At 36.8% G+C, this 14205-nt stretch overlaps 1 protein-coding gene across 1 annotated transcript in view; it reads left to right on the top strand.

The window, feature by feature from the left end:
- ptprn2 (protein tyrosine phosphatase receptor type N2) overlaps positions 1 to 14205 on the top strand; it is a 199445-nt gene that overhangs the window by 107059 nt on the left and 78181 nt on the right. The window contains exon 12 of the mRNA XM_051114640.1: positions 12757 to 12821. Within this exon, the coding sequence (XP_050970597.1) occupies positions 12757 to 12821 (65 nt within the window). The remainder of the gene's footprint in view (positions 1 to 12756; positions 12822 to 14205) is intronic.

The raw sequence follows: 14205 nt of genomic DNA, 5'->3' as shown, positions 1-14205 counted from the left end.
AGCCCGCGTCGCACAGGCTCTCCGATGCACGTCCACGGGTCGTTCTTGAACGATTCATTCATTTTGAACGAATCTTTAATGTGACTCGTGACGAACGAGTCGTCTCAGGGAGTGATTCGTTTAGTCACGCATGTGCAACATTCTATTAGGTTCTGTACTGGAATTAGTTCACCTGTTTTGAGTCTTGAGGTTTTTCGAGTCGTTCATGTTATGGGACTCTCACGTGACGCTGATTTTGCTAAAATTAACGAAACGACTCGAAAAAAGATTAGTTCGTTTTGCTGAACGAGACTCAAAGGTCCAAGTCAGTAAAATGATCCGAACTTCCCATCACTACGAATCATGTCTAAGTTCATTGTGTGTGTACTCCAGCTAAAAAAAGGTAGAGTATGGCATCTTAGTTTCTCCTACAACTTCAGAATCATCCGAAACGTTGTACCTTTTTGTTTGTAAACAGCGTTTGACTTACTTGCACTTTCTTAGTCTTTGCGCGTTCGCTTTGTAAACACTGGTTCTGTAGATCCGCCTACGTTTAGCGTGACCTTTCGACATGATTCAACAGTACGTCGTGAACGTGCATGCCAGAACCTGTGCTACATGAGCTTTTGTGCTTAAAAAGTATACACATTTTTATTTTTCGAAAAAAAAAAATGCTGCTATAAAACTACATTTTGGAAGTTCAGTATCGGGGGCACAATTGAAGTCCATGATATGAAGAAAAATCCTGATATGCTTTCCTCAAAAAACGTAATTTTTTTCGACTGAAGACAGAAAGACATGAGCATCTTGGATGACAAGGGGGTGAGTAAATTATTTGTGAATTGTTGTTCTGGAAGTGGACTTCTCCTTTAAGTTTCAGAAAACAGTCTAAAATCAGCTTATATTGAAGTCAGTCTGGCGAAACGACAGCTTTTGGAATGTTCTACTCTATGATGTAATAGGTAGATAAGCGCCGCCTTCGCAGAAGAACAACATCGCTGTCTATTTAGCCCAGCCCACCGATTCGCACATAGTGTTTACCAGAGAGGCGAACGTGCAGGTCTGCGCAGAAACTAAACAATAAAGAATGGAAAGAACAGTCTTTGCATTGCCTTCCTTCTGATCCCAGCATTAGGAAAGAGTCGATAAACTTTTATTTGAATGAAGTTTCAGACTGTGGATTCGTTAACAATTACCTGTAGTGTCAGTGATGCAACGCTCGTTCACTTATCTCAGGGAACTTAGGTTACGTCAATTCGATGCAGGATTTTCAAAAAGATTAAAAGATGCTGTGCTGCCTAGATTGGATCCGACAGTGATGTGCGAGTAACTGTTTTAATTACGTGGTCACTATTGCTTTGTCTCTTCTTACAGATCGCTCGATATGTACTGAGTTATTTATGTGTTTTAAACCTAAATCACAGTCCATCTATGAGAAATGAAAGCCAATCACAGCAGTGGGCATTTACTTTTGAGTCTACAGTCCGCCACGCCTATTCAAACAGAGCATTCTGATGAGGGGGGTTAAAAGCAGGAAAGAAAATAGCTTATTACTTCTAAATTATGTTTTTTGATGTAAAAATCTTGATAACATAAGTGGACCTCAGAGTGCAGTACAAAATAAAAAACAAAGGCAGTTCATGACCCTTTTAAACTAGGCCTACTGTATACTTGGTGTTCATTTTCATGTCTTTTCTAATGGTACGCTTGATGAAAAGTTCAGTTCGCAAGCAGAAACACACAGACTGCAAAATACATTTAAGTAGTCAGACTTTCGACAGTCATGAATACTGATGTTAACACCCAATGAGTATGTGTAATGGACACAATGCAAACAGGGTAAATAATGTTTTGTGTTTTATTAAAATAAAGTTACGATGGGCTGGCGCATATCATGTTGTTTATTAGCGGTTGAAAGTGGAGATTTACACTGTATAAAACCAAATAATCCACAATGCAATCAAACAATTTAAATAGCATTTATGCTGGTTAGAGTAAGGTTTTTGGCCTGTCCCTCACTATGATTTTTCTTTCTCAGCAGGAATTTCAATTTGCAAAACGAAGGCAAAATGATATGAAAATAATGCATATTGTTCTAAATATAGTCTCATTGTTAAGCAATGTTTTTGGAGCAAGTATGCGTTTTTGTTTTCTATAAAATATAAATCATTTTATTGCTGTCCCCTGATTTCATGTCAGCCTTGTTACCCTCATTAAAAAACCCTTGTAAAATAATGGTACATTCAAGTAACATCACTTCTAGGAGGTTACATCATCTGTCAAACAGGACTCCAACACCCAACACAAACACAAGCATGTTTCTCTCATTCCTCTATAATGTTCTGTTTTTGACGACTTATGTCAATCCTGTTACCATTTTTAAAATGTAAATTAAAATTTAATTATTTATTACATTTAATATAATCAGTATCTGCAAGTAAAATTCTTTCAAAGTGTACAATATGTGCTTTTGTGACCTTGACTATTAGCTATTAACAGATTTGTTTGAAATCGTTAAACCTGTTACTGTCAACCTGTTACTTTTTAGAGTAACAGGTTTTGACATGTGGGTAACAGGGATGACATTGATTAGCTTTAACCCTGTTTTTAAAGATGTTATTTAATGACCCTGTTTTTAATGACCCATTTGTCATTTTAAGGTTTCATTTCATGGATATTTGAAAAATATTAATTAAACTTATTTTAATTTTCAATTTTTCCAAGTGGAAAAGGCACTGATTTTGTGGAATGACCAAAATATCCTGCTTTAAAGCATAGCCTACCGCCACGTAAAACTCCATGCGATTGCCTAAATATGAGCTACTGATAATACAAACTGCTCCAACACAGTTTTATCCATGCCCGGTTCAGAAAAGTTTTATACAAATTCTGTACACAAGCACACAAAGAGCACTCCCTGTATAATGACTAAAAAGCTGTCCCTCGTCTTGGTTCATCTCAGTCTTAATTTTTGTTGTAATAAGAGGATTCGCGAGCCTAGAAAACTTAGCACTGGACAAAACTCTGGTGTTTTGAGCGGTGAGTTGATTTTAACTAAAACACTGATTGGCCATTGCTTTCAAGGATTCAACAGATATGTATTTGATTGGCTACATTGCTCATCACTGCATAAACACATTGTAAATAGAAACCCTTTGACACTCTCCAGACCGCAAACACAAATAGGCGCTGGATAGTTTGCCAGATATGATAGTTAACAGAGAATATCTTGAGTTTTTCCCGTGGGTGCTCAGCCATTCGTTGCTTATGGTGGTGGTAACCAGTGTTCAGGTGTAAAACTGTTGGAGTGTCAACCAGATGGTTTCTGGAAATGGATTATTTATAATATTGTCATCAGTAAAATAGTGAAATGTAGATATGTAAATATATTTGTAATACAAATATAATAGTTGATTTGTTAAGATTTTTACTTCTGTAAAGCTGTGTATTTTATATGTTGTCGATTAGTACATATTGTATGATTTTATGCATTTCCACCAATGTATAACAAGATCAAGCTACATTCTGCTGTTAAGCACATAAGGCCATGTGATTTTATCATGATTAAGAAAACAAAAGTGATAAATCATTGTAACTCACAGCCTTTCGTGGATTGTTGCATAATTTTAATTCGCACATTCTGTTTTAATGAGATTTTTTTTTGCAAGGATTGTGGTGTACTCCATCCTGTGCTGTTCACTTTTTGCATCTGCATTTTTTGCTTACTAACTTCTAGTTGCCAAAATTCCGTCTGCTAATTGAATGACATTTGCTAAACATTTTCTGCCTGTCTGCCTGAAAAACAAGCATCCCTCATCTATCCCACCTCTCTCTCTGTATCTTATTCACTCTCTGTCTCTCTCTTTTTGTTTTTCTCTCATTCTCTGTGATAGATACGTATAGACAGGCTTCATATGTGGTGGGTTTGGCATCTGTCATGATGTCTGCTCTAATTCTGGAGTGATTGCTCGATAACGGTTATAGCCACGTCGGGCAGGCACTTGTCATCATCTCTTTGCTTGCAGCCGTTTTCATTGGCAGCCATGGAGAGGGATGGATTGATTGGGTGAATAGGTGAGCAGAGGAACGTGGGTGGTGAGATGAAGATGTGATATTAAAAGATCCATGAGCGCTTTCTGGAAAATGCTTTTTTCTGTCATCCTGAAACGGCATTATGTTTTTGCAAACAGATCGGGGGAAAGACATGATGGGATGGCCCTTATTTCGTACGCAATCTCTCAATCACTCTCCTCGGTAAAATGAAATAGATGCACACGCGCCTCAGCTCAGTACGGGATAATGACAAACAAATAAAATTTATGTTGTAAAATATATTCTTTAAAAAAATGGTTGCATGATAAAATCACGACATACTACTATACACAGCTATAAATGCTTCCATACTAACACTTTAGTTCAGTTGAACAATGTCACCAAGGTGACTAAAGTTAATTTTTTTAGACACACATATTCACAGCACAGTCTCTATTCGGTCAAATGGTTCTGTTGACTTGTTTACGTTTTACTGTCATGCTCGACTTTGTTTAAAGTGGGCCACAATTTCCAAAAGTCCTTCAGACATCTTGACTTTTGCAGGACAAGCGTAGAGAGCTTACGAGAGAGAAGTAGCACTTGTTTCTGATGAGTAGTGTGGTTTAAATAAAATCCCCTGGTTCAAAGCCCACAGGCAAATCAAGCTTGATTCAGAGCCAGTTGAACGGGTTGTGCTTGTTCCCTGTCCAATGAATCTTTGGATATAAATGGTTGTTTAGGTACATTTACAACCAAGTTTTGGAACCTACCTACCATAATGCAGAGATGTAATCATTCACACTGGTTTTGGCTTAACATGCTAGAGAGGCTGAGGAAGCCAAACCTTTCACCATAGATTAGGGTTATTTTTGTGTTTGGCAAGGTTTTTTTCTTTTTTTTTTTTCAAACTAAACATTTCAGATTAATTTTAAATGCATTTAAATTGGCTATTTATGTCTTTGAGAAGACTTTCAAAAACGCTGTCCATTAGTACGACGGAGGCGTCGGAACAGCTGGAACATTAAGAAATGCATATCTGGAATAAAACTGTAGTGACTGATACAATAGCCAATTAAAGCCAGTTGAAAAACAACTTGAAAATCAAGCCTGACACATGTTTTCATGGGCTGTCTTGAGTAATTTGGAAAGTCAAGACAATTTTTTACTGGATAAAATCAGAAATATGCAGCTTCCAGAGTCTGTGTGTGTGAAACAGATTGTAATTCACATAGTGCACTGACATGGGCTTATATTATTTACTATGTTTTGTCAATATGTCGAATGTCATATATGAAATCTGAAGAAAAATGTTTCATTTTTAAAGGCCTCGTTGTTGACTCTCCGTGGCAGATTTGCAAGACGACCACTGCTCGCGATTGTTTGGCTGCTATCTTTTTTCATCATCTGTGGACAGATCTTTTCTCTGTTTTCTTTCATTACCTTTGAACCTCGTCCAAATCCAGCATACAGTCCTAAATGCAACAAAACACAAACCTTCATGAGGCATTTTTTTTCAAAAGCAGGGCATCTTACCCTCACGCAGTTCCTTTCCCCAGAGAAGCGCTCAGGCTCCCTGACTCTGTCCCCAGCCTTTCATTTACATTTAAAGTGGCTGCAGACAGGCCTGAGTGCAAAGTGGATGGAGGAGGCCTCCACAGTCTCTGAGCTCTAATAAATGGAGACTCTGAGGGGTTCTGGGGATTGGCTGTGACACAAGGTTAACCTGGGTGCAGTTTCATTCGCAAGAGTGGGTCAAAGCTCAGCGCAGGGGAGAGTGAGATTTAGTCCCTCATGTGCGAATATGCGATGTGAGAAGGCATGTTTGTTAACGTGGTTGCATTTGCTCTCATTTAGCATTTCTTCAGGACTCTACGGAGAAAAACACATCAACAAATGAAGGATGGATACTGGTGGCACAGTATTTGTGCTTGTTTACCACATGTGAATGTAGTCTGCATTCCTAGGTGTGATACTGAAATATGTATAATTTAGCGAGATTACACTCAATTACTTAACATTATCCAGGTAATTCATTAACAAGATTGGGTCAGTGACATATTGGCCATGATAAAGAAAACACATATGCTTGGAAATATATCCTTTGTAGTCATGTTGGTTTTATGTTAAAGTTGAAATTCAATCACTTTAAGAATGTCAAGCGGTGTAATTATAAAGTACATAGTAATAATGTATTCAAGGAAAAAGGAAAGTATTTTTAACATCCATTTTTCAAGGTTAATTTATATATGAATTCATTAAAGGATTAATTCACTTCAAGAATAAAAAATTCCTCATAATTTACTAACCTTTATGTCATCCAAGATGTTCATGTCGTTCTTTCTTCAGTTGAAAAAAAAATTTAAGTTTTTGAGGAAAACCTTCCAGGATTTTTCTCCATGTAGTGGACTTTAATAGGGATCAGCAGGTTGAAGGTCCAAATTGCAGTTTCAGTGCAGCTTCAAAGGGCTCTACATGATCCCAGCTGAGGAATAAGGGTCTTATCTAGTGAAGTGATTGGTCGTTTTTTAGCTAGTCGACTTTACACATTACGTAATCATGTTGGATAGATCAAGCGTGACGTAGGCAGAACTGCCGACCCAGTGTTTACAAAGCGAACATGCAAAGAAAGTCAAACGCCCTTTTCAAAAAAAAGGTAAAACAACAATGTTGGATGATTCTGAAGTTGGAGGAGAAAATGAAATGGAGTTTTTCTCCGTACCCTACCTTTTTGAACCAAAATACACAGATGAAAAACTAACTGCGTGACCTTTCCAGTTTGGTTATATAATGCCTGAAGTCGCAAACGCACATGACAGAGCTAGTGCAAGATGACCATTTGTGGATAAAAAGGATCTAAATTTTTATTTTTTTAGAATATGACTGATAGTTTCGCTAGATAAGACCCTTTATTCCTTGGCTGAGATCTGTTGAAACTGTCATTTGGACCTTCAACCCATTGGTCCCCATTGAAGTGCACTATATGGAGAAAAATCCTGTTTTAACCTTTAAAAAAAAAAGTATTTTCAACTGAAGAAAGAAAGACATGAACATCTTGGAGTAATTTATCATGAATTTTTTATTCTGGAAGTGAACTAATCCTTTAATTTGAGGACTCACAACACATGATATTTAAAAACTTGAATTCGCATTGCTTTGCCCAACAAGGTCAAATTACAACATAGGCTCATTGGAAATACATGCCTCTATATACATTTCAGCAAAATTGAAAAACGTACCTATATGTATGTATGAATCACTGCAGTTTCCTGTTTAAATGAACACTAGAGGCAGTAAAATGCTGACATCTTTTATTCCTTTTCACACAAAGCATTATTTACAGGTACAGAGTTTTGATTAATAAAGCTTAATTTTCACACAATTACTTGCAGAATATCACATTATGACTTTTAACTATTTCTAACATCCTGTGCGATTTGAAAACTGAAACTTTTGAACGTTGCCGTCACATAAACAGCTTCATATGCACGAGTTTTCTAGTTCAGTAGGTCAAATCCTAATGAGGAAGTTAGCATAAGCACGGCTGCATCAACAGATGCGTTTTATATCACTTTTGCGTTTGTTAACACTTTCAGGTAGGTTTAGGGTTGGGTTTGGTGTAGGGGATATTTCGAACACGATAGAGCATAAACCTTTAGCGACACTCCCCGGATATTTGAATTCTGAACAGCCGTAATATGTACCTCAAGCAGCGTAATTAAAAAAGGCAGTAATACGTGCCTGTACCAACGTAATAAAAATGTGCCACGGTCACGTACTGAATGTGTGTTTTAGCATCAGTCTGGACATTTTACTTTGAAACTGCCTCAAAACGTGCAACAAGGTACGTAATTACGGTGTTGCAGAAATGTATGTACGTTTCATGAGCCTGGGTTGTCAAATTATGCAATATTGTGACACTTTGACTTTGACACCATCAGTAGGGTCTGAATGGGTCTTCTCTACGTAATCAGTTCTTGTTTTATGTGTCATTTATTAATACGCAGTTTAGGGTTATTATTAAGTTATTATACCAAAATACCTAGTATGCCAGCCATTGTATGAATTGCATTTTGAACCTATTTTCGAATGAAAATGAGCAAAAAATGAGCATCACATCATAAAGTTTTTTGTTTTGCTGCAAAAGCACAACATTTTTAGCTGACAAAAATGACCGTGTTCAAACAACGGCGAGTATATTTGCCACCTCTATTTCCGTGCCTGTACGACAAAACAGTATATATATGGCAGTAATAGATGTTTAGCGAGCTTGGATGATCTCTGTCTCAAGAAGTGATGTTGTGGTGCAGAATAGCTCAGCTGTATTTGAGACCCAGACACTAAAAAAAAAGTGTCTTTCATTTTCTCTCAACCGCAGCAGCTGATAGACACTTTAGTTCACACACTCCCTCATTCTCGTTCTGGCACACACACATACACCTGTTTATAGAGACCGGGCTTTAACGCTGTCACAGGCGGGAGAGAGGGAGAAAGAGTTCTTTCATGAGTGAAAGACAGACAGACAGTGATGTAAGGAGAGATGAGCGGCGTGTTGATTGTTCTGACGCATCGTGCTTAATCATATGGAATGTAGCATTAAGAGTGTGCGGTGAGAGGAATGGGCTTTCGTAGATTAAAATCCTAATTAAAGAGTCTCCAGCAGACAAGACCAGCACTGGAGACCAACTCAGCTGGTGTCATTAGCATAGACGTCATCTGGGGGCACTTAAAGTACTCTTTCTCTTTTTTTCGCTCAACGCTGTATTTCTTCAGAATGTTTCTTTTTGCCGTTTCTCTTTTCTGTCCAGAATCTTCGCCTCGGCTTCCTTGCATTGCCATTTATTTTCACACTTTTCTTGCCTTATCTTCCTGCGTGTTTGACGGTCTGTTTTTCTTATATATCTTTCTCTCTCTCCACTATCTCAGTGCTGCCTCTTAACCCCGCTCCCTCCCTCTGTCGTTCCTGCTCCGGCAAAGTAAACAAAGTCAATTATAATTTCACACTGTATAATTATTTTCCCTTCTGTGTAATCTGTAAAAAGCCTTTTAATTCACTCTCTCTCTAAATGCGCTATCAAAGCTGTGCTTGAAAAGAGCAACTTGCCTGAGAATCAAAGTAGGAGAAAGTGTTTCATCTTATATGTAGAGCTTTTTTTTTCTAACTGATGCATTTCGTTTGATTCTATCATCCTAAGATATGCTTCAATCCACATATTATAGTGTACACACTCTCTCACGCTTGTGTTGTTCTATATTTCTTCAAGGCTTATAGAACATGGCAGGAAATTCTTTAGATCAGTAATTGACTGAGATTATTCCCACCTTTCAAAATGAATATCTCTGTTGGCCTATTTGTTGCTGAAAACTGTTAATTGTGCAGTTTTTTTTATTGGTTTGGACAACCAGAAAGAGCATCAGAAAATAAGATAATCTTTATGTATCTACCGGAGTCGGAAATTAACAAGAGCTTGTGGCAAAAACGGCACCAAAATGAACACAACTGCCCCATAAATTCAAGACAAAGGGGCAAAAAAAATGCCCATGCACAATTAAGCAATGTATTACGTCTGTCGCTATTGAACTGAAATGTGAAAATTAATGAAAAGTGTCAATTCACTGAATTACATTCAAATTTGTTCACATTGCATCAGATTGCTTTTACTCACTGTTTTGTGCAGCGTTGAGCCTTATAACCAATAAAATGTGTTTCTGATGAATTTAGGAATGCATTGGCCAATCAGAGGCACTTAGATTAGTCAGTGTTGAAAACGTGCCAATCGAAGTTGCTCAGATTGGTCAGTGCTAAAAACGCTGGAGTTAAGTTGTGTATTCCCTTATTATAAACAACACAGTGCAGATACGATTTAAATAAAAGATTAATTTTGTAGCTTCAGTGATTATAACAGGAGTTTATGCATAACTTGCACTAGACTAGATTAACGTCATGGGCTGACTTTTGCCTGTTTGTTTGTAAAGCCAGAATGTGACGTTATTTATATTTATAGTCATTATTACAATATAAAGAACAATAATCTACAATAATGCTTTTTTTTATCATAATACTGCAGCCCTATGAGCTGCTGTTTTTTTGTAATTTAGATACTTGTTTTTGACACCAGTTTAAAATATTGATTAAAGTAATTGGGTAAATTTAAGTATTTGACATTAAAGACGACATAGTATGGTGATTATAGTAATACGGTGATTATAAAAATTGCCCTCATGAATGTAAAAAATGCCCTTGGAAATCAATTCCAGGGGGCAAATATTGCCCCTTATGGGAAAGTTCATTTCTGACCCTGGTATCTACACACACTTTCTTTTTTCAGTTATTAACTTGGCAGTGTTTCAGAATAATAATTTAAAAATATAGAATTTCATCATTAATATTAGAGCTTTTGGTGTCACTAAATGAAATAGCTTCATGACATCAAAGACATCCTTGGAAAGAGTAAAACTTGATTGCTAAAATTGATTTATTACAGGTTTATCCCAGTGGCTAGCTATAATAAAGTAAATAAATTTATATGGCTAAAAATGTATATGCTCCAGACAGAGTAATGAAGAGAAGGTGTTGGTTAGAATGTATGGTACATTAAACAATTCTTAAAGAATATTTACAAGGGTTTATTACTACAGGGCTATTTAATGCTTGATTGGTTGTTGAACGTTCTAAGGTGTGCAATTATTTTCCAGTAAATGCATAGCTATGAGCTAGTTCTAGATCTGACGACTGTGTTTCAGTTCCATATCACTTCACCAAAACTTCAGCAAGCAAATATGACTTAATGATAGAATAAAAAACAGTTTAAAAATACAGTTTCCATTGATGTATGTGTTATTTTTTTATTTATTCAGTTATATATGTATTTATTTTTTTTATTTGAAGCTGTTAAATGTACAATTTCTACAATTTCTCAAAAATGCTAGGTTAAAAACAACCCAGCTTGTGTTATTTGGTAACCCAGCTCTGGGTAAATATTGGACAGAACACATACTTTGTTATTTTGACCCAGCTGGTTGGGCTAAATGTTTTTACCAAACATGCTGGGTTATTTTATTTAAGTAAACTATTGTTTAAAAATTATTATATTGGTGGTTTAAAATGGACTGGAACTTACAAAAAGCAAGAACACATGGACAAAATACAAGACAAATTGAATTTATTTGGGTGAATACAGCATAGTTTACAATATTACATATATTTAAACTTGTTTAACAAGCATTTTAGACATAAAAGTGTAACATTTCCAAGTAGAATTTAATTTTTAGTGTATTCAATCATTGTCTGTAATTGCTTTTTAACAAAACAGTGCTAATTCTCATGCCGGTGTGTCGCCGGAATCTGAGCCGTTGAAGGGCTGCTGGTCGTCGGGTTAACTGCGAACTTCAGATTACGGCCTCCTGTTTCTATAGCTGAAAGATGCCATGCCTGACTCTAAAACCTGCCCAGAAACAAACAGTACTGACATTAGAGAACATATTTTAAGATTAAACTTAAATTAATATAATAAAATAAACTTAAATGAAGTCCGTTTATTTTATGCAAGACAAAAGGCGTTTCCATCCTGCGAAACAACCGCTGCTGACGCAGCTGACTGACACAGCTGACTGACATCTCGTCCTTATGTTGCACTGCATAAAATAATACAGTTTACAGCACAGTAAAGACTTTATAAATGAAATCCAATGTATACAAAGCACCTGGGTGAAAAATATTAACAAATTGCCCAATAAAATGACCCAACGGGCTGAACCCAGCATTTGGGTTAATAAAATAACCCAGCATTTTTATAATTTTGTATAATTTGGTTGTGTTAAATCTAACCATTTCTGACCTTCAGGCTGATTTGTTGTGGGTCTGTGTTAAGGAGAGACAGCAAACTGTTGCGGATGAACCAAAATTGTAATACAGTATGTTAAGTAGTTAAGTATCGCTTGTATTGCTTTGCTGGGGGTGTAAGCAAATTAACATTACTGTAGGCCAAATGTAAAAATGGCCAGTATGTTTTTCTGTTTCAGTGCCACATGAAATGGCTTATGTGTTGAAGGATTAAACATGTCACAATGTTATTGAAAGGAACCACTGATTTTAGTGTTCTGAGAAGTTATGAAAGAAAAGATCAATTTTTTTTCTTTTGACATACAAAGCCCACACACAAGGTGCCATATATTTGGACCTTTTATTCAATAGAAAAGCTCTAAAAGCTTTGGAAACAGTCTGTTCGGAAAGCTCCAGAATTTTGATCCATCAGCTGAAAATATGACGACATCCACAACGATCTTAATAAATTCCTTTATTGCAACCACACAGTGCTCTTTTTTTACCCCCCTGCCCCCAGATTCACACTGTAGAATCAATGTTTGTACTTTCAGGTTTCAGGCTGAAACATATTTTGCTCTGTGTATTTTTTGACAGTGTCAGTTTCCCTGGAGCAAAATACTAAAGTCCCCAAACATACTGAAATCCTTTCTTAGTGCTAATAATCCTGAAGAGCATTTTACACACCCTCTCATCATTTTCCATTGTCCTGAGACCCTCATGATTGTTGCTTGCAGGTTTTTATTTATCAAAAACAAATACATTTCTTTTCGAATATGGAAAGTAATTTTTAAACAAGAGACTCACTAACACCCATTCAAATGAGCTCAAGCACACCTGTCACACACACATCCATCTCAGCACTGATGACATGCTGTATACCCTCTGATGTGCTCTCACTCAGTCACCCTTTTTCTCTTTAACAGTTGAGCAGAAAGGACAGCTGGAGAAGGAGAGTGGTCTGCGGATTCTTGAGGCTGGTCTGAGTGATGTAAGTCAGAGGAAAGGAGTCTTCTTTCGCTCCCTCTTCCTCCCTCACCAATGATGACATCCTCCTTTCCCAGAGTGCAACCCCATATTGAATGTGTTTTACTCGAAGAATCTGTCCCTTAACTTGGCATTCTTTTATAGATGGTGTTTATATCAAACTCTAGAATGAAATGTCATGGATTAGCAGTAGCACTGCCAGCATTAAAGGGATAGTTTACCCAAAAATGAAAGTTTACTCGTTTACTCACCCTTAAGTTGTTCCAAACCTGTATGAATTTCTTTCTTCTGCTGAACACAGAAGAAGATATTAAAAAAAAAAATAAGGGTAGGTAAACAGTAGCTGGTCCCCATTTACTTACATAGTACCTTTTTTCATACCATGTAAGTCAGCGGAGACCAGCAACTGTTTGGTTACCTACATTCTTCCAAATAACATCTTTTGTGTTCAGCAGAATAAAGAAATTCATGCAGGTTTGGGACAACTTGAAGGGGAGCAAATGATGGCACAATTTTCATTTTTGTTGAACTATCCCTTTAAATTGTGAGAAAGGTCAAAATCGTGGGTTATGCTGTTTATGTACAGTAAATGGTCCTTTGAAGCTCTAGTGCTGAACAAGTACAGGTTACGGCAAAGTAGAGTAAAATCATAGAACTTATAACTAGCATTCCACTAATAGGAAAAAGTCTTCCCACACAAAAGGTGAAGTTCCAGAATTGAGATTTATGCGAACTGCAGCTGATGCAAAATCTCTTGTGGTGCTGAATGGTTGCCATATTCATACTGTATGCTGTGGCATTTATGTTATTTCCAAAGTACTTCCAAAAATACTATTACTGTGATGCATATCCAAAAATGCATGCCATTAGTGTATCTTTTTTGGTACTCTCTTATTAGCCTGCTCTATTCTTGTAAATTAGTGGATCAGATAAAACTAAGTCAAATCCTAAATTGCATTTATTATTCAACTTACACTTCTTACACTCAAAGGAATAGGGTTACATCATTAAACCTCTTTGTGTGATTGTGTGCTACATGACTGTATGTCTGTCTGTGTGTGTGAGCGTGCAAGTGTGTGTATATGTTTGTGATTGCCATTATATAGAGCTAAGCGGCTCTCTGTGTCACTGATTCAATTCGCTGTCTGTCGCAGAGGCAACATGCCAAATATACTCTGTCAATCAAAACGGCCACACAACAGAGAGAGAAAGAGAGAGAGGATGGAGGGACAGATGGTTATTAGTTATCTCAATCAAATACATGGAAAGAGATGTTTAGAGACTATTGCCTAACACGTAGACGTTTGGCAATTTCACTGGATACTTTAAACTAAAATGATTAAAAGTGCTGTTCTGCATGAAACATAAAACCATTTAAAACATAAACA

This window comes from Labeo rohita, chromosome 7, assembly GCF_022985175.1.
Source record: "Labeo rohita strain BAU-BD-2019 chromosome 7, IGBB_LRoh.1.0, whole genome shotgun sequence".
Classification (NCBI taxonomy): Eukaryota; Metazoa; Chordata; class Actinopteri; order Cypriniformes; family Cyprinidae; genus Labeo; species Labeo rohita.
The sequence above is the reverse complement of the archived record's forward strand: the minus strand, read 5'-3'. Positions and strand labels throughout refer to the sequence as shown.